A 20,016-nucleotide genomic window follows, 5' to 3' on the forward strand; every position below is an offset into this window, starting at 1 on the left:
ATAATTGTGTTAGATCTCTAGTTGGCAGAACCACTGTGACAACAAAATAATAAAGAGACAAACTTTTATATACTTAATATGCAGATGTATGACCAAATGATGTACATGCTCTCTATGTGCAAAAATTAAATGACATTAAACATAAGAGACTGATTGATCTGTGTAAACTCAAAGCAAGATGGATAAAATTTGTCCTGTTTGTGTTCAGTTCTTCCTATGTATGATTTGATCATGGTGTTATTTTCTGCAGACCTTTTGGCACTTAGTTCCAAGCCATCATTTGGTATTTGTATTGCAAAATGGATAACTAAAAAAGTCTATTATCTAGTACAATACATTTTTAAGCAGTATCATTAACTGATGATGAAACTGATGAAAAAATACTTATGTCTTTCTGATATATGGATTCTTTACTACACTACTAATCTGTTCATCCTGATTCTTTGTTTTACCATCTCCTTTAGTCTTGCTGGTACCAGTGCTTTTAATAAAATTGTAACTTCTATTTTCTTGCAATCTAAATACTTGTAATGATGTGTTATTGTCAGAAGGTAAAATGTGCTTAGTGTTGTAAAATCTAAAACTATTAATTAGCAAGGGACTAAAGTAAAAAGTGGACAGAAATTATTGCCATATTACAGTGTTGTTAGAAACAGCAGAATAGTTGTACAAAATGTATTTTGCACAAAGTTGTAGAACTATGGCTCGTGTTGTCACCACATATTCTACTTAAATAATTATATCATTATTTCTGTGTATTCCTATCAATATTTTACCAGTTGGTAGTAATTTTCTGATCTGATGTTGTTCATTTCTTGTTCAATTTATACACATCAAGAATTCTCACCATATCATTAAAAAACAATGTAATCTGCATCAAATTGAGTTGTTTGAGAAGAAATTCATTTTTTAACCCCAAAAATCACTGAAGCTATGAGTTCTTGCATTAAAGTCTCACATTAAATAACATTTGAAGTAGCCACGATAGTAGTTTAGGATGCAACTGTACCAATTTCACCTTTGGTATATCCAAATCTTGAATGTGATGGAGGAACATAGCTCCAAAATAAACACATCAATTTTAAAACCTGTTCATTGACTATGAATCAAGTATCGGAGTCCAACTGAATTGTTAGAAATTTTTTAATACTTTTGACAACATCATAATTAGCTGTCAAATATGAAGTAAGCCTATGGTCTTTATGCCATCCCAACCAAGACCCCACCACAACCATGTGACCATGCCCAATGACATCACAGTAATAATTGCTATACAACTAGAGATGACATCTCTTCGAGAATTTTGATTTCAGTAGAGGCGTAACAGAGTGGAACAATAAGAAAGAGTGAAAGATATTTAGGCTATTCCCACCACCACCACCACTTCCTTATTGGAGATAACACACACACAAAACTTAGAGTACATCCTGAAATCCTGGCAGCATCCCTGCAGGGGAGATAACTTGACTATTCGATTTTATTGGTCTCTGGTTATCCCATGGTATTTCCAGTACTTGAACATTATCTTACAGTGTGTCCATTCAGCATGGTCGAAAAAGGCTTACAACCATTGAGAGTTGTTAAAGGCCTCACATTACTACAGATGTGAAAGAACGAGAACCATACCATAAATCAGTGAAGATGAAATAGAGTATATATGGGTCTGACTGTCCCTGATTGGTTGATAATGAAAGTAAGATTTTAGTAAAAACAATCTTTTGAGAGCTTGTCCTACTTGTAACTGAAAAAAGTGAGGGACATTGTTTTATTAACATAATTTCCGTCCCTTTACATTCCCGAGCTTGGATGACTCATTACTGAAATCAGCAGCTGACTCTTTGGTGCAGTATTGAAAGCACACATTTCAAATTTGTATAGATCCAGAAAATGGTGCGGCTGTTATGGTTTTCTTTTCACAAAAGCTGTCATCATAGATGTGTCTATACTGATACAAATTTGATCATGAGCACTCAAAATTTTAAGTTACTGAATTTTAATATCATAGTGTTTGCACAGGTTTACATTGGGAACTGAATTTAGTACAGAGAGTCCTGAACTCTTGAGTTTTGTGCAGAAATATGGAATCCAAGCAGAACACATCCAGAAATGAAGAGGTTTTCAATCTTGGATTTAGTCTCCCCATTGTGTTTCACACTGATATGCATATTCACAGAACATATGTATAGTAGTAGGAAAGTAATTGAGAAATTTAGATACATATCATAAACAAGACAAACAGTATGTGGGGGGACAAGAACATAAGAACAGGCTGGAATGGAGAAGTATAATAAAAACAATAATGAGTAGAAGTGTGCCTCTTATTTTATGTGTGCAACATTATTTACTTAGCTTCAGTAAGAAATTTCATCAAAAGGAAGGCAATAAAGGGTGTACAGTTAACTAAACCAATATGAATTTAGCTACTTAAAAGCTGTATCAAATTGATTTTAACCTTCTGGTCTGTTTCTGTCCATTCTGGTGGTATGTCCACTTAATCAGTATGGTTGGAAAAAATATTTGGTAAATTTAAAAATCTTTTGGCAGATTATGATTATACCCTACTTCTGCCTGAGAAATGTGAATAATTTTATTTCTTGGTTTGTTGATTGTGGTTGTTACTCAATTCAAATGCATCACTGAGAAACACTCATGCATTCTCATACTTTTTTACAAATATTTATTACCGATGCATATCTCCAGATATTGGTGAATATAGCTTTAATAAGTTATGACAGTTCTAGTTGGAACAATGAACATTGTTAAGAGAAAATTTAAGGAGCTAAAATGTAAACTTTTCGGCAGTGTGTGATGCTGGATTGCTCAAGTCTTTTCCATCCCATATGCTCACCATGAAAAATCCATTTGCACCAACTGATGATGACTTTTAGGTAACTGTCAAAAAGGCATAATTGACGATATTCTAGGGTCTACAAAAATAACTTGAGTCAAAAGTTATTAACTCATACAGCTGTGGCAAAAGTGATTGACTAGTACCTTTGCTGCTGTTGCCACAGTTGATTAGTTGGTTGATTTAGTGTGGTTTGATTTGGTATTTTTGGTGATTTTTTTAACAATATATTAGGTGGAGGAAGAACCCCGAAAGACCACCAACCTAAATTGGTTGATCTGTTATACAAACTCACTCTGTGAGATGTGCAAGTGATGTAAAAGCAAGCACCTTAGTACACTTGGGCACATGGAGCCTCTGTTGATTTGACGTTTATCTCCAACAGCTGAAGTCATTTAGACACGCGATCTCAGGGTTTCAGTAGATTATTATGGCCTTTACACCATTTTCAGATGAAGAGAATCTATATATGGCAGCCAGTTTTACTGCTGAAGAAAATCCAAGCCCTTTTGAGACACCAAACATCACTTATGTAGAACCACTGACCTTCCACAAGTAACTGGCAACATTCTCATTTACACATTGGAGGCAAGTAATCACATGACAAGCATCTTGTACCACTGCCATAGAAGCCCCTCAGATCTGTATCACAAGACAAGCATCTTATACCACTCTGCCATGAAAGCCCCTCAGGCCATAGGTATAAGACTCATATGAAAGACTAGAAGTGGGAGATAGAACCTGTGACAACTGGATTGAAAATGCTGAATGTTACTGCTAGGCCATCAGTGATGATGATGATGCTATTGACAATACAGTTAACTGCAATGACATTGATTTTATGAGTGCTCTGGGAAAAATGATTCCTTGACTTTCATCCATTTTTTAAAATCTAACTTATGATATAAAAATGTTTGACTTGCTATAATTTTTTAAATTTGTGGTTCTATCAAAGGGACTGTCAACCTGAAAACAAAGTCAAGGCTTCTTTTACAAACCATGGGCTTACTGGGCTATATATACTGGCAGAAAACTTGGGAAATATCACTTAGGAATTAAATCTAACTTGTGGAAAAGGAAAATATAAATCAAACTTAAATTGCATCATTAATACAAATACAGGTTGTTCCGACTTGCACAGAATGGAAGCAATATACTTGCTAGTAAACACCCATAGTAAACAACAATGACAGACACTTTCCAGTGGGTAGTTTCAATTTGCCATTAATACTGTAAAATTATTAAAACCCAAACAACTGTAGATACAAGTAGTGTGTAATGAATATCTCAATGAAACAGATAAACACAATGCATACCACATATGCATTTCTGATTGCAAATGATGGCACATAAACGTAAAAGTGTTTTACCTGATAGTATTTTTATGTACTGCAAACAGCTAGAGTTCCAACATTACCTATAGTGTAATCAAAGTTTTTTTTAAATTTTACTAAAAAAACCTTTGACTCATAAGCAAGTATATATGGTACACTGTACCTGAAAACATACATTTAATGAACACTTTAAATCAGTACAACTTACTACTGCTTCCTCTGCCCCATGTTGTACAATCAAATGTACTGAAGTTCCTGCCTCAACGAAGCACTTCACAGCTTCATTATGGGTTACGTGATCTAATTTTACACCATTAATCTGAAAAAGAAAACAAACAAAACATTACCATGCTATGTATTAAGTTTATATTGCCAGAGCTGTCACATGTGCTCTATTTAGCAATTACTGTCTTATAATGCAATATTTATCAAAGTAATCTAAACACAAGATCCCCAAGTAAACCCAAGAAAGCTCACTAAGATGACATCTGCCTAACATTAGTGCAAGGGCAGTTGGCTAAGAAAACTGGATCAGACGGATGCTTTCCTCAGAACTATTTTGCAATGCTGCATATGATATGAAAGCAAGTGTTTCAAGGTTTCTCTACTTTTTATATTTCATACATAGCCCATGCAAGGATGATTTGTGCCACAGGTTGGCAATATATATTTTGAGAAAAAGTTGTTTAAAATTTATTGTTGGGCCCATAATGCAACTACTGTGCTGACATGACTTAAAACACCACTTCATACATATATTTTCTATTATTAGCAATGACCACATTATCTGACAGCAGAGCCTAAAGCCATTTATGTCATGAAGTTTTGTCAAATCTGGACAAAGTTTGTTAAGTGTTTTTATTTTATCAAGTTGTTTAAATGTTTTTCTATTCCTAATAAAAGTGCCCATATGTAACAGCAGATAAGCAACATTTGCATAAATAAACCTGCTTGGTCAAATTCTGCCACACAATTATTTAGAACAAACTAGTCAAGTTTTTTTAAAAATATTTTTAATAACTGCAACTATCAGCATTGTTTTTGAACAGATAATAAAAGCCCTTCATTCTGGATGCTTTCCAACAAATTTGGTCAGATTATTATGAACTTCTTTGTTTTTGTAGAGGTCACATAAAAGAGTTTACATTGATAGTAATTGTGGGTGCATCTGATGACAAATTAACATTACATGTATAAAATAAAATGTCTTTATCCCTGAATGCTCTCTGTAGAATTTGGTCAAATTCTGTAAGACAATTTCTTAGTTATTTACAGGTTTTCTATTGTTAGTAACAGTGACAATATTTGATGCTGGATTGTAGAAATTTTAAAGCCCTTCATGTTAGGATTCAATCTGCTAAATTTGATCATATTCTGTTAAGTGGTTTTTGAGAAAAGTCAAATGATTTTGTATCTTTATAGGCACAATAGTGCAGCTGAGAGTGAATTTTCTTACGATTGTATTGTGATATTTATGTATATTGATTTATTAAATACTATATAAAAGGCAATTTTGATTAATATGAAGTATGCAGAGTATCTCATTATGACATAAGAGCACTCTGATATTTACTTTTTATTGTGAGATAAAGTACTGAGATTTATTTAGAACTAGTTTTCATACCTGTATTTGTTGTTGGAGAATGATTTAACTTGATGTACTTTGTAAAGTATTTAAACAAATCCACTGATAGTCTTAGAAAGCGACACTTCAGCTATGTAAGTGAATTTGTCCATTTAGTAAAAAAAAATAGGCCTAAAGATCAGAAGTAGGTGTTTTCTTACCAGCTAAAAATGTAACATCAAACTGAAGAGTCAGAAGTATATATATATATATATATATATATATATATATATATATATATATATATATATATATATATATATATATATATATATATATATATATATATATATATATATATATATATATATATATATATATATGGTTTTTGCTTCCCCATGTTAATACCTTACAAACACATAGTATTCAAGTACAGTTTGCCCGGCATAGAAAAGGAGTTATTAAAATCCATGACTGGAGTAGAAGCCAGGTCCAAAACTTCCATCAAATCACAGCCTTGGACGTGTTAATTTGTGACTGTCCATTAGTAATATATTTTTAATAGTTTGGCAAGTACTCAATGAATACACCAGTTGTAATTATATAAAATACTTTAAAATATCAAAATTCATTACTGAGACAACTGGCCTACATTAGCAATTATAATGTGTAATAGTGAAGATACACTTCCTATAATAACTCAAATGTGGAAATAAAATACTTTAAAATATCAAAACTCATTACTGAGACAACTGGCCTACATTAGCAATTATAATGTGTAATAGTGAAGATACACTTCCTATAATAACTCAAATGTGGAAACTTCGTTATTACCTAGACTGAAGAAATCAGCATGCTTTACAGTTCACAGTTGCCTTTACTAGGGAGAGGAAGGACAACTCATGGAGCAAGAACCAGAGGGAGAAGAGGAGGAAGACATGCCATGCAACCTGAACACAACATGAGCTGACTAAATGAATTTTGAAATTATCAGTCATCCAATCAGACTTACATACATATGCTGATGTTAAGGACTATTTTTTTATACAATTGACCCTCATCAAGTAGATTCTTTTCACTACCTGGTTTCAATGTAGGTACTGCATTATGCTGAACAAATCTAAACTGATCATTCTATCATGATCAGCTTCTTTGTTGTGAAATATCTCCATATGCAATCAGAGGTTTCTATCTGATCCAACTGTTGGAGTCTGTGACTTCTAAAAATGCTCAAAAAGTACTGTTACAACTGTATAGTCTTAAACTAAGTAACAGAAAAAGAGCAAAAAGCAACAAGTCTTGTAAAATTCAACAAAAAATGTATTTGCTTAAAATATAAAGTGAAAATGTAGGAATTAATCACAGTATTGTGAATTAAAGCCCAGATAGTACTAAAAGATCTATCACAACTCCAAAAGTACTGAGTATTCCAAATGAGTTCCAGCTGTGTTCCAATGAATTGTATTGATGTACCAAAAGTCTTGAATAATACTGATATGCTAACAATTGATGTATCACAATGATATGATCCAAAATGTCTTTACATGAATTCACAGTAATTTAAAAATTGTTAATTAGTCCTAAAGTTTATGAGCACCTTGTAATTCCATTTAATAATTGAAATAAATAAATCCTCTTAATTGGACACAATAATTGAACATAATTAAATGATTGTCTTCACCACTGACATTTAAGGTAGGAATAATACTTCAGTTATTCACTACCGTTATATAAAAGACTAAGACAAAATTTCAGAATGAGGATGAGGGTCAAATATTCTTTTCCAGAATGTTCCACTTGCCAACAAGGTTGGGTCTTTTAATAGCAACTAATCAAAAATCAGGTGAGCCTAAATTTCCTAAGGGGAAACCCATGACCTCAACTCAAATCCCATCAAATTCATCAACAAGATTAAATTTTATACCTTGAAAGGTCTAAAAACCACAAAAACATGTTTATTCAAATTAAATTACCTCATCCCAAAGTAAAAAAAACATGTGGGCAAAATTAGCTAATGTGTTGTCTACTCAAAGTCCCCTACAAGCTGTAATCATAAAAATTAATGCTTAATATGGGCATATTTTGAGCTGCCAATCTTAACATAAACTGTACTTAGTATCAGTTCCAGTTGTGATGGAAATCTCAGTGCTCATATCAAAATAAAAACCATGTGCAATTTGAATCCCATATTGATATTTATTTTAAAGTGAAATCTGGTGACATAACATGAATAAAATTTGAATAAGTGCATCTTTCTATTATTGTTTGTATTTATATTCTTTTACGTTTTAGGAATAGTGTTAAACTGGAACAATTTTTCAGGATTTTTAAATCCTGGATGGGGCTGTCCTTGCCATAGCCAGTATGTATAGAAGGGATATTCCAGTCCTTAATGATGAGGTTGAACTGATGAGTGCGAACAGACATGACTCCTACTGGCAGTTCATATTGTGGCAGCATGGTAGGCAGGGGTCTGGACAGAGACCTGTAATTCCCTCATGTAGTGCCTGGCAGATACATGACAAATATCCTGATGCTTTTGGATAGTATACTGGCTTCTTCCCTCTAGGCTCACAGGAACACTAACATTTTCCTGTGTTTAAGAATTTGTAAATAAATGAATAGAAGTGACATTTCTTTGTTTTGTTGTAACTTTACATAATATTACCTTTTTCATAATGACTTAATTCAGATTTTTAAAACATTAGTCTATTTCTGCCATATAAACAATGTGGGCAACAAGGTTACATCAAATTTGATACAGAATGTTTTCAGTGAGGGTGGATACTATATTATACTTTGTTATTCACAGAATAGTATGTTAAGTACAACCTGCTGTAGAACACAATTTCATATTTTATGTAGGTAATGTCAAAATCATAAGATCTTCACAAAAACTTAAACTGATAGCAGTTCTTGAGGCACCAGCTTTCTACTAATTCTCCGGGGATCATTCCTCTTGCATTCTCCCATCCAACTCATTCCCTGTTTGTCCCCAAGTTGAGTGATAATGCCTTTCTGTATAAGTACACTGATGTGTGATGTGTTATTGTCCTTGCAAGGAAAGACAGTCCATCTGCCACTTTTCTTGTTATAGCATCGATGATGCCTATAAGAAAAAGAATATTATTTTCTGAACTATTGTTACAAATATCCTCATGCTGACCCATATTCACTTTTCATTCAATAGTAGAACACTGTTCCTTCAATATTCTACATTACTCTGACATTTCAAGTAGATTACTTCTCATAGACTACAAGACTGGGTTATATATACCATGGAAAAAATGCAAATTAACAAAAATCAAAATATACGGATTATGATATGTAACTTGTTTTTCATACACAAATATTCTATCACTAAACAGTTGCAAATGTTTATATTTATCTGTTCTAAATAGAAGGACAGAAATCTCACCAAATGTGTTTCATAGCTACTGGGATTCTTGCATGAAAATCAAAAATGATGTCTTTGGACTATTGTAACAAAATCACATTTTCTTTTTGTGGCAACTTTGAAAAAATGCAGATAAAATAAAGTAAAGAGTGAATGAACAGCAACCATCAAAATAGAAATAGTGTTCAAATTCTAAATGCTTTATCACAGAAATAACTGCCATTCTGTAAAACTATTCTTTTGCTCAGTTTACCAATGGCCTGCAATAGCTGACAAATATGATCATAAAGAGGTAAACAATAGTCAGTTGCTTCTTTTCTACAGCTCACCCTGTTCTGATGATTATTCTCTAGGTAATTTCACAGTTCATAAAACAAATGCATACATCACAGGATTAGAATTTCCCACTTGTAAAGACTGAACATTCTTTTTCCCATCTCATGATCCCCAACTTTTTATTCCAATTTAAGTTGATCAGGGTCCCAATAATTAACTTCTTCCGTCGCATCAAATATGTAGTACAGTATACATAATGTAACTTAGATGTGGGTCCCAATAATTAACTGAAGTTGCAACAAATATTTAGTGCAGTATATATGATATAACATATTTAAAAATAGATTTTAAAGTTAAATTCCACAGTTTATTTACTTGTCTCTCTCTCTATTGATCTCTGGCTCATTCTCAACATCCAAATTACTCAACTGGATCAAGACTAATTCTGTTAAAATTTTTAGATGGAAAAATAACTGGTCTCTGAAATAAATGTCTCAGATCCTTGACCTCAGGCTTAAGAAATTTTCAGCTGTTGACTTGTTCATTTTCAAGTAAATTTGTTGAGGACAATGCTATTTATTTTTCTTTATTTGCATGTCCATAAGTTGCTTGACATTTTAACACATTAACCCCTAGCGACGACTTTACGGGGCAGGAGGTAGTAGCCTGCTGCCGAGCTCTGTAAGGTCATGGTCATGCATAATACACTAACGTGGATGGTATTATAGAAAGGTAGACAGATGTAGCTCTACAATGATACCAAATAATCTGGAATATCTAGTTGCACTACAAAATACAGATAGAAAAACCTCATTTTTTGGACCCGACTTTTTTTTACGCAAAAATCGCCCGTGGTCAGAATCCCATTTTGTGTCCGGATTTTAGACGTTTTGGTCTCAGATCTAAGGCAAACCAGTATCAACTGCAAGCAGACAGATGAGCCTTTGCAAAAAGTAGGATAAGATGGGCATTTGGAATAACGAAAAACAGTGTTTCTAACACAACTAGGCAGTATGTTATTGAAAGATGACCGGGGATTTGGTGTTTTCGAGTCTATTCAGAAATAGCTTTCAAAATGTGTTTCCTACTCGATTTTCAGGCAAAAATGGCAAAAACTTTCAGGGGTTAATGTGTTAAGAACACTTTCAGCATTACTGGTTCTATCATGCTGAGGAAATCAAAAGTTAAGTGCCTTTCCCAGGCAGCTGACCCAGGAATGGGGTGGGGTATCAAACTTAAGAGCCCTTTTAATGTTTTAAATTTACTTTCTTTGAAAAATCTGTAAAGGACTTGGTTGTTAATGTTAAATGTACAATTTTACAATGTACCATAAGTAATAAAAGTATATACAACAATTTCTATGTATAACGAACACCTACCTATTCATTCAGAGAACAGAACATATATGAACAATGATATAACACTCATGACAATGAAACATGAGATTCTCAATGACATTCATTTATTTATATTCATTGCAATAGATTACTGGATTGTAAGAAGCTATAAAAAAAATGTATATTTAATTATACTTACCCATTGTCCTCTAAATTACAACTAGCAGTTCCCATCATTTCTACACCAGAGAGATGCGGTTCACTGCAAACATATAGGAAACTTTCTTGATAGATATGCAATTAATATCAGTTATATTGACATGACAAGTTGTATCAGCTTTTTTTTTAATTCAATTTTACTATGTGCATTCATAATGAGTTGAGTGGTTAGATGGGAGGAGGTTGTTAACAGGAACTGCACATGGGACATAGTTATAAATGGGAAACTGCATAGAGAAAGCATATTGGGAAACGAAACACAATTTCAAAATATACAGTCATCGCTGGTCCTCTAAGTACCAATTCACCAGTTGTGACACTTGTGGGGGAAGTGAAGGGTGGAGAAAAATAGTTGTGAATACCAGTTTAGCCAGCACAGTATACTGGAACCTATTCCTCTAATGAAAACAATTTTACAGTAAAAGAGAGAAAGCAAACTTCATGCTATATTTTTTCTTTATATAAAAAAGTATATAGTGAGGATTCTGCCTACTTGCACATTTTTCAAAATAAACTTTATCAGCATTGCATTTGTTACATTATTGTTTTCAGTGGAATGACAGTTGTAGCAACCAAATATAATAAATTAAAAGGTTGCAAGAAAATAATCATTATTAACCTCACTCAATTGCCAACAATTCTGATACTCAGTGTGTCTTTCTCTGTGTATTGCAAACAAACTGGTCCAGGAGTTCATGTGAAGCATACAATGTAGTGGCCATTGGTTCTCCATGCTTGGGTACAGCTACTGCCACATTGTTTTTAACTTTGTAACTGAAAACGAATGTACCAAATTTAAATTTGTTTATAATTTATAACTTAAATCTATTTCTCCAAAATCTGAGAAATCTGAATTTTTCTACCTTGATTGCAGCTCAAAACAATAATAACATAACAACAGAAACCTGCCAGCCTTTATACTCTAATCACACTATAACATCCATTCCTATCATGACTAGAGATCCTTTCATAACTGTTGTCATTTCAATGTTTTATAATGAATTTACTGGTAGTTGAAATATGTACAATCTAAGCATCCAGCCTATGAGGTGAAACATTTACAGAATCGGTTTTACAATCAGATCTAGAAAGCCCTATGAACAGTTCAATATCAAGCATGTATTATATGCTCTACACATTTTACATGCACAGGTTATGAACCTTTTATGCAAGCTTGTGCTATTACTCCAAGGTGTGTGTGTCTGTGTCTGTGTGTGAAAGAGAGAGAGTGAGAGAGAGAGAACAGCTATACACGTATACAAGTTTTCTTATGCAATTTAATGAACCAGTCTCAAGAAGGTAATGTACATGTTTATAAATGATACAAAGAAATGGGCACTCTTAGATAACCCTCTCCTCCTACAACGCAATCACTGAATGAGATACTGATCAATCGATCACAGAGAGTGTTAGAATCTTACAAAGCAAATCCTTGTCTAATGGTAATAATAATTAAATTCTGCTTTCAAACATAGCAATGAGACATATGACAAGTGGAGAACACCTAATAAAGTAGACAATGGCCTACCTGTCCAACAAAAATGTTAGCGTTCCAGTGCTGAATGACAGTTCTAACTTCTCCATCAATCCTCTCCAGCGAAGAAACTGGTTTCCAATATGATAGGCTCCATTCAATTTCTCTGACAACTCTTTGGCGTTTCTTTTCGGAATGTGATCAAGGCAGGCAACCGTTACATGTTTACTCCTTCGTGTGTATGTCATATTTGTTTACTATAGAAATTTAAATTACAACCACGAGACTCATAACCCTCTCACTAGATGAAGATGATGTAGCCTTTTATGTGGTCACTGAGATTTCCATGGCAGTTCATGACCTATAATTACAATTAAAGTGGTTCCCCCCCCCATGCTTTTTCATGTTTATTTAAATTTAACTGTTTGAATCTTCACAAACAAAATTTTTTGTTCTTTATTTCAGCTTTTAATTTGCCATATTAACTAAGTTTCATGATATTTACAATACATACAATTACATACACTGCACTACTGCATCTTTATTAACAGTGGTCATATCTGATAGCTGATCTGCATTGTATGCATAATAACGAAAACCATTAATACAAAAATGCTTTCAGTGTAATTTGATCTAATTCTGTTAAAAAACATACACTTAATTCACAACATGTGGAGAGAGCAAGCTGTCAGAAAGCAGTTGATGAAAAATGTACTGCAGGACACCAAATTACAACTAAAAGTGAATGTCATTATTTTAAATTACCATAAAGGATTGGATGGACATTTGAACATCACAAAAACTGAATATAAAAAAAAATCTGAATGATAAATTCAAAGACTTTTCCCAAACTTTCAAAGACCACAAAACGCAGATTTCAAAGACCATAAACATAGATTTCCAAGACCTATTTTCTTACCTTTGGCATGACTTGTAAAAAAAATCCTTCTCCCATCAAAGCCAAGTTGCTTGTCTTTTTACACAATGTACAAAATGCCTTTCGTATACGTTTTATCCTTTTTCAGCCATTCCTTATATTTCTCTTTTTCAAGCCATACATCGTTGAAAGAGCAAAGACCTGGCATTTGTAAACATGAGGTGAAACAAAACTTAAGACGCAAATCGACTGAATAAATTTTGAATCCTCTAGCATGTCTTAGTTTTGCAAACTTTCTACACAGAGTGAGTACTTGTTCAATGTAACCAAAATTCAATTGGCTGAAGCCTTGTTAAAAAAAGTTGTGAATTAGTGTAATGAACATCTCAATTGGGCAAAGCTGATGGACACGTCCAATCAAATTGAACAATTCATCAAAAGAAAGAAGCCAGAAAAACCAACTCTGCATCCAAATCTAACAACTTTAGGCAATTTTGTTTGTGATTATAATTATAATAATGAGGACTTTGTAAAGCACCTAATCTTTAGAAGCTCTACAGCATCAGATAACACCTAAAAACAAATATAATGATATGATTACGAAAAACAAACACCATGAAATTAAAAAACAAATAAATGTGCTGAAAACAGACTATGGTGCTGACTTCCTTTGATGAAGGGTTCATTGTTTTTATTGAAGGTTGTAGCTGGCTTTCTTTGTGCATGTGTTATTGAAGTCGCCACCAAGACCACTTTGGATGGCCAAACAAATGCTCATTTGTTATTGCAGTGGCAATGAAACTGAACAGGTCATCAAAAGAAAGAAAGAAACCAGAAAAACTCAACTACATCCAAATCTAACAACCTCGTTCAATTTTTTTTGTGTTTTTGGAAAGAAATTAAAATGTTTGGGTTTATTTCAATTTTCAAAGTCTTTCAAAGACCTCAGGGTAATCTGCTCAATTTTCCCAAACTTTCAAGGCTTTGAAAATGCTACCTCATTTTTCCCAAACTCTCAAAGACCTGAGAGAGAGAAATAGATGCAGAATTATCAAAGACATGACTACGCCCAATCAAAGCCAATACTCTTATGTTCAGTTTACAGGCCACCTAGTTCCACAGCTGAATGGATTCATAGATTTGAGGTGCAAATTCAAAAAGCATTTCTAAAGGAAGATTTAGAAACTATCATATTAGGTGATTTTAACATTGACTACATGAAAACTCCACCATTAACATGGATAAGTAACTTTGAAACTTACAACTTTACTCAATTAATTAACACCCCAACTAGAGTAACTGATAAAAGTGCTACTATCATTGATCATGTCTATACTAATAAACCTGAAAACATAATTGAAATTAATGTGCCAGTGTATGCACTGAGTGACCACTACCCAGACTGTATAACTAGACATGTTCAGAAATCATCTAAAAATGGTCAACACATTGAAATACAATACAGGGACTTTAAACAGTTTGATGATGAAATGTTCTTAAATGATTTAGTTTGCAAACCCTTCCAATCAGTCTGCAATATAGCTGATGTCAACACTGCTTAGACAAATGGTATCACATGTTCAATGCAGCCATAGACAAGCATGCCCCAATTAAAACAAAAAGGGTTAAACACCAAATTACACCCAAGTGGATTACCCCTGAAATTAATGAGGCTAGGCACCTAATTTCCACAAGAAAAAAGACATGAAAAGCTATAGATAGTGGAGGAATAAAACTAAGCACCTGATAGATAAAGCAAAAGAGAACTAATATAAACAGGCTTTTGATGAAAGTAATAGTACCAAGACATTGTGGAAGCATCTAAAAGAGTTGAACCCACCCAGGAACAGTTGTCTTCCCCCTACACTTAAGCAAAATGATGATATAGCAACATCTGTACAAGACAATGTGGAAATGTTCAACAATTTCTTCATAAGCACCTCAGTAACAGTATTCAGAACCAGACTAACAGCCCAATTGATATTGATGCTCTTCTATCATTTATAAGAGCTAAAATGCCTGGTTATAATTATTTTTCAATAGCTAATGTCAGTGAAGCCGATGTTTCTGATATGCTAATTAAGCTGAATATTAATAAATCCTTTGGACTGGATGGGATTGGTCCACAAATTCTTAAAATTGCTGCACCAGTAATAACAAAGTCACTAATGCACATCATTAACTTAAGTATAATGAGTGGTAATTTTCCAGAAACACTGAAATGTGCAAAGGTTACACCTATCTTTAAAAAAGGAGAAAAGGAGGATCCAGGGAATTACAATTTACAGACCAATATCAATTCTACCTGTATTGTCAAAATTATTTGAAAAGCATGTAGCCATTCAGGTCTATACATTTTTTGAAACATACTCTCTATTTCATAAAGCGCAATCAGGATTTAGAAAGTACTCCTCGTGCCAAACAGAACTTACCAAATTAATTGATCTTTTGCTGAAGGAAAATGATAATGGAGATATGACTGGGATTGTTTTCCTTGACTCAAGAAAGCCTTTGATGTTGTTGATCATGAAATTCTGCTGCAAAAGTTGAACTGTTACAGGTTCAACAATCCTTCTTTAAACTGGTTTAGATCATACCTAAACCAAAGGTCTCAACAAGTAAGCATTGCCAATATTAGCTCTCAAACTCACACAATTTATTCAGGGGTCCCTCAAGGCTCAGTTTTGGGCCCTCTCCTCTTCCTCGTCTATATCAATAATCGGCCATTAAATAATGAATCCACAAATACAGATTTGTTTGTTTATTATGGAATGACCATACTGACAAGCTTTGTAAAACAATGTCATCCAAAATTGTCCTACTCAGCAATATCAAGAAATATTTACCTATGGAAACTCGAAATCTATACTACAAGTCATATATTCTTCCAACAATGGATTTGTGTTCTTATGTATGAGGAAACTGCTTAATATGACCTTGACAGGATATACAAACTTCAGAAACAAGCAGCGTGCGTAATTTTAGATGCATCTATTGATCATCCCTCAAAAGCATTATTTACAGAACTCAAATGGTTCACAATATATGACAGGATAGATTTTCACAAGGCAGTTCTTTAATATTAATGTCTACATGGAACTGCACCAGAGTATCTTCAGGACTTGTTCAGGCTTTTTCAACACAATGCCAGTTGAGATCAATATCACACGGAAACCTTCTACCACCAAAACCAAGAACAGAATAATTTAAAAAGAGCTTCCAATACTCTGGTACAGTTATGTGGAACAAGCTTCCACTACAGGTAAAATCTGCTGAAAATATTAGAGCATTTAAGAAGAGATATCATGAGCATGTATATCCTTCTAACAGATAATGGAATTTAGTATTTTAATACTAAACATGTTAAAATAAACAAGTATATTATTGTTATCTTCATATAATGTGCATTGTTATACTCTCCTTTGAGGGCCTCAAGGGAGAATAGTCCTTGACTAATGAGTCACCCTCTATAAATAAAGCATTATTATTATTATCATTATTATTATTAATATTATTACACGACTGCTTATTTTAACTAATACTGGATAAATAAAATTGTCTGGAATATTCAACTGGAATTTTGGTCATTTTATTTGCAGAATCGAAAAGCATACATTATTAGACAGATGTTTGACAATGTTTAGTTTGAAGCTGTACAACATGGCAACACATGCAAATTCCATCCTTCCATTTGGGTGAACCAGAATCTTCCAAATTCCATCCTCCCATTTGGGTGAACCAGAATCTTCCTCACTGGTTATACTGGCTATTTAAAAAAGACCTTGTATATCTTAGGTATAATTCAAAAAACCTTTAATTCCCTTTAAATTCCCTTTATTTTGGTGTATGATTGATGGGTGTAATATGGATTATAGCAGTGTTTCTCAAATGTTTGTGTCTTGCGGCGCACCAAAAAGATCTAAAACATTTCACAGCACACCTGAAAAGATGTAACAATTTTTGTGGTGAAGAACTTATTTATTTTTACATATATATTTAATTTTAAATTTAATGTGAAGGATGTGCCTACTTTCGAGAGAAAATCAGATTGGAGTGAGGCTCCAAAGTCGACAAACAAGCGCACATTTCATCATCGATTTTAAGAAGTCTCTCTCTCTTTCGATTTGATTTCAGTCAATGCTGAAAATCCAAACTCACAAAACCACGAAGACACAAATGGCAGAATTACTTTGATTGCTTTTGAACTGACTGCAGGATATGACTTCTTGAATGAGATCCAAAACTCATCCAGGTTCTTTTCAGGAAATGTTGACTGAAAAAAATTATCGTTTTTTAAATCAATGAGCTCTTCTCTTCTTCGGTTGTAAGATTTGTAGTTTCGTTGTTTCCGAATGGATTGATCACCCATCCATATTCATTGCTTGCATGTGATGGGAAGTAATGATGCAGTGCCGATTGTAGGTCTCTCAGTGTGTCCAGAATTTCGGGGATGATTTTCTTGTTTGAATGAGATTTGTTGACAGTAGGAAAGCAGTCAAGGATTCCCTTCGAGACCATACTTTGCCACAGGGTCAACTTTTCATCAAATGACTTCAGTTTTGATGTTGCAGTGATGATGTTTTTCAATGGTTCTTGAAGACTTAAATTCAACAAATTTAATTGTCGAAATTGGAGAGCAATTGTACCTTCAGCCACCAGATTTCGTCATAAAGAGAGAATCCAAAGTCTGTTTTGTCAACCTCCAAGAACGAAATCACTTCAATCTTGAGATGGACGAGACGCTTTAACACTTTTCCCCTTGAAAACCAACGAACGTCGGTATGGTACAGCAGGCATTTGTAGTCTGAATCCATCGCTTCACAGAGTTGAGAGAAAGTTGAGATTGACCTTTAAATATTTTTCAAAACTCCCACGGCACACCTGCAAATCTCTCGCGGCACACTAGTGTGCCACGGCACAGTTTGAGAATCACTGGATTATAGAGTATACAGCTTGGCCTTACTCCAGATGTGCACCTTACAAAAAAAGTGCTAGTTCCACTTGGTCATTTTCACTTCCTGAATTTCAGAGGTAAATTGTATAAAAAAAGAGCCGATGATTTTTTTACATTTTACATATCTGGTAATTCATTCAATGCACTTTCAGAAGCTGGTATTGTCTAGCATGACAAAATTCATTTTCCCTATTTTAATAGCTGCTATGGACAGTGTACTTTAGATTAATTCAGGCTGATTTTTTTAACACAAGGGAGCAGTCATTCTAGTTAGCAGTTTGCTTAGAAAATGTACAATTTCCAAAAGTACAAAATCCAAAGAAATATCATCCACATTACATTAATGTAGGATAGAGGTATGCCAACATTCTCTCCATTGTGCATGTTTAAAATGCAAACAACTTCACATTACATACGTCACTCTCTCAAAAGTACATAATAACTGGTGAGAGCCCCCTTTAAGAGAACATAGGTATTATTTTATCGTATGATTTAATTTTGAATGTACGGCTGAAACATTTAAGTCACAAGCATCAAAATAGTCCTTTTCAATATCATCTTGTATTTCCCCCAAATAACAGTATTTATGAGTGTCAGAGAAACATTTTCACTATATATTTCTTTTACTTATTGCAGCAGTTTTAAATTTAAAGTTAACTCTATTCCTGTATTCTAAAACTTCTAATTTCCCCTTAATTAAAGTCAATACTCAAGGCATATAAGGTAAGCAAGAGCAAAATAAGCATAATTAGCTTATTTTCATGCTTAACATCAATATTAATGTACCATTTTAATTAGAACATCATACATAATGTTATGAAAATAAAAAAAATAATTGCATACATTTTTATATTTGTTATAAGGTGGCACTCTACAGTTTTGTATTTTGCACAGAGTTAGAATTTTAAAGAAAAAGGATTTCCCTGGCTTTCCTCACTGGTTATACTGGCCATTTAAAAAAGACCTTCAATATCTTAGGTATAATTACATGTACATTATCAACCAAAAAAAATCATTTTAACTCAAGAATATCCATAAAGTACAATTTATTTGATGTAACATATGGCCAATGCATCTGACTCTGGCTCCTGACTAGAAATGTGTCTATATGCTATGGATATGACAACAGGATGCAAGGACAAAGTTCTAAGTTAAAGTCATACTGGTGCCAAATCTCCATACAATTTTGCAAGGAGGAACCCATAAAAATTGAACCTGATCTAGGTGAGTTTGCATATTGATAGTATAAAATGAAAAGTTAAGATAGAGAAGATTTATTAGTGGGCTGACAAGATGAACATTTGTTTTAATACGAGATAACCACACACTTTTTAAAAATTTATTAATAAAATCCAACCATTTTGAACAGTTCTGAATATCTTAAAACAAAACGGATTTTGTTTCATTTCTACATGATGCAATACTTTTTTGTGTGCACAACTTATTCAACTGCAGTTGATGGTGGTAAAACTGCAGTGGGATTTTGTGTCAGTTATTATGTCACATGTATAGTTACTTGTAAATATCAGATTTCCTCTTGCAAGCAGTAGTAATTGTATACAGATGTGTTTACATAAAAATATGTGATAGATCTGCCTTACATTAGTTTTCAAATGATAAAATTAAATTTTCTGTTTTTGCTCCTTCCTCTGACTTAGATGCATATACAGTATTATCCTCCAATAAGAACATAATATAATTGTTCTGCATGTATAATGAGTATCTTACTTTCATAA

General features: G+C 33.4%; 2 protein-coding genes across 2 annotated transcripts in view; both read right to left on the minus strand.

Moving 5' to 3' along the window:
- The window catches only part of LOC149805745 (synaptojanin-2-binding protein-like), a 56,454-nt gene that overhangs the window by 16,729 nt on the left and 19,709 nt on the right, over positions 1–20,016 (minus strand). The window contains exon 3 of the mRNA XM_089950415.1: positions 4,391–4,501. Within this exon, the coding sequence (XP_089806541.1) occupies positions 4,391–4,501 (111 nt within the window). The remainder of the gene's footprint in view (positions 1–4,390; positions 4,502–20,016) is intronic.
- Positions 6,105–18,903, minus strand: LOC149805746 (uncharacterized). Its single transcript, XM_089950416.1, has 4 exons — positions 12,504–18,903; positions 11,595–11,749; positions 10,956–11,018; positions 6,105–8,855 (listed from the first exon to the last, which is right to left on the minus strand). The coding sequence occupies exons 1-2, from the start codon at positions 12,695–12,697 to the stop codon at positions 11,623–11,625; spliced, it is 321 nt and encodes a 106-aa protein (XP_089806542.1). The 5' UTR covers positions 12,698–18,903; the 3' UTR covers positions 6,105–8,855; positions 10,956–11,018; positions 11,595–11,622.

Source organism: Sinohyriopsis cumingii, chromosome 2 (genome assembly GCF_028554795.1).
Source record: "Sinohyriopsis cumingii isolate HCF-2022 chromosome 2, ASM2855479v2, whole genome shotgun sequence".
Classification (NCBI taxonomy): Eukaryota; Metazoa; Mollusca; class Bivalvia; order Unionida; family Unionidae; genus Sinohyriopsis; species Sinohyriopsis cumingii.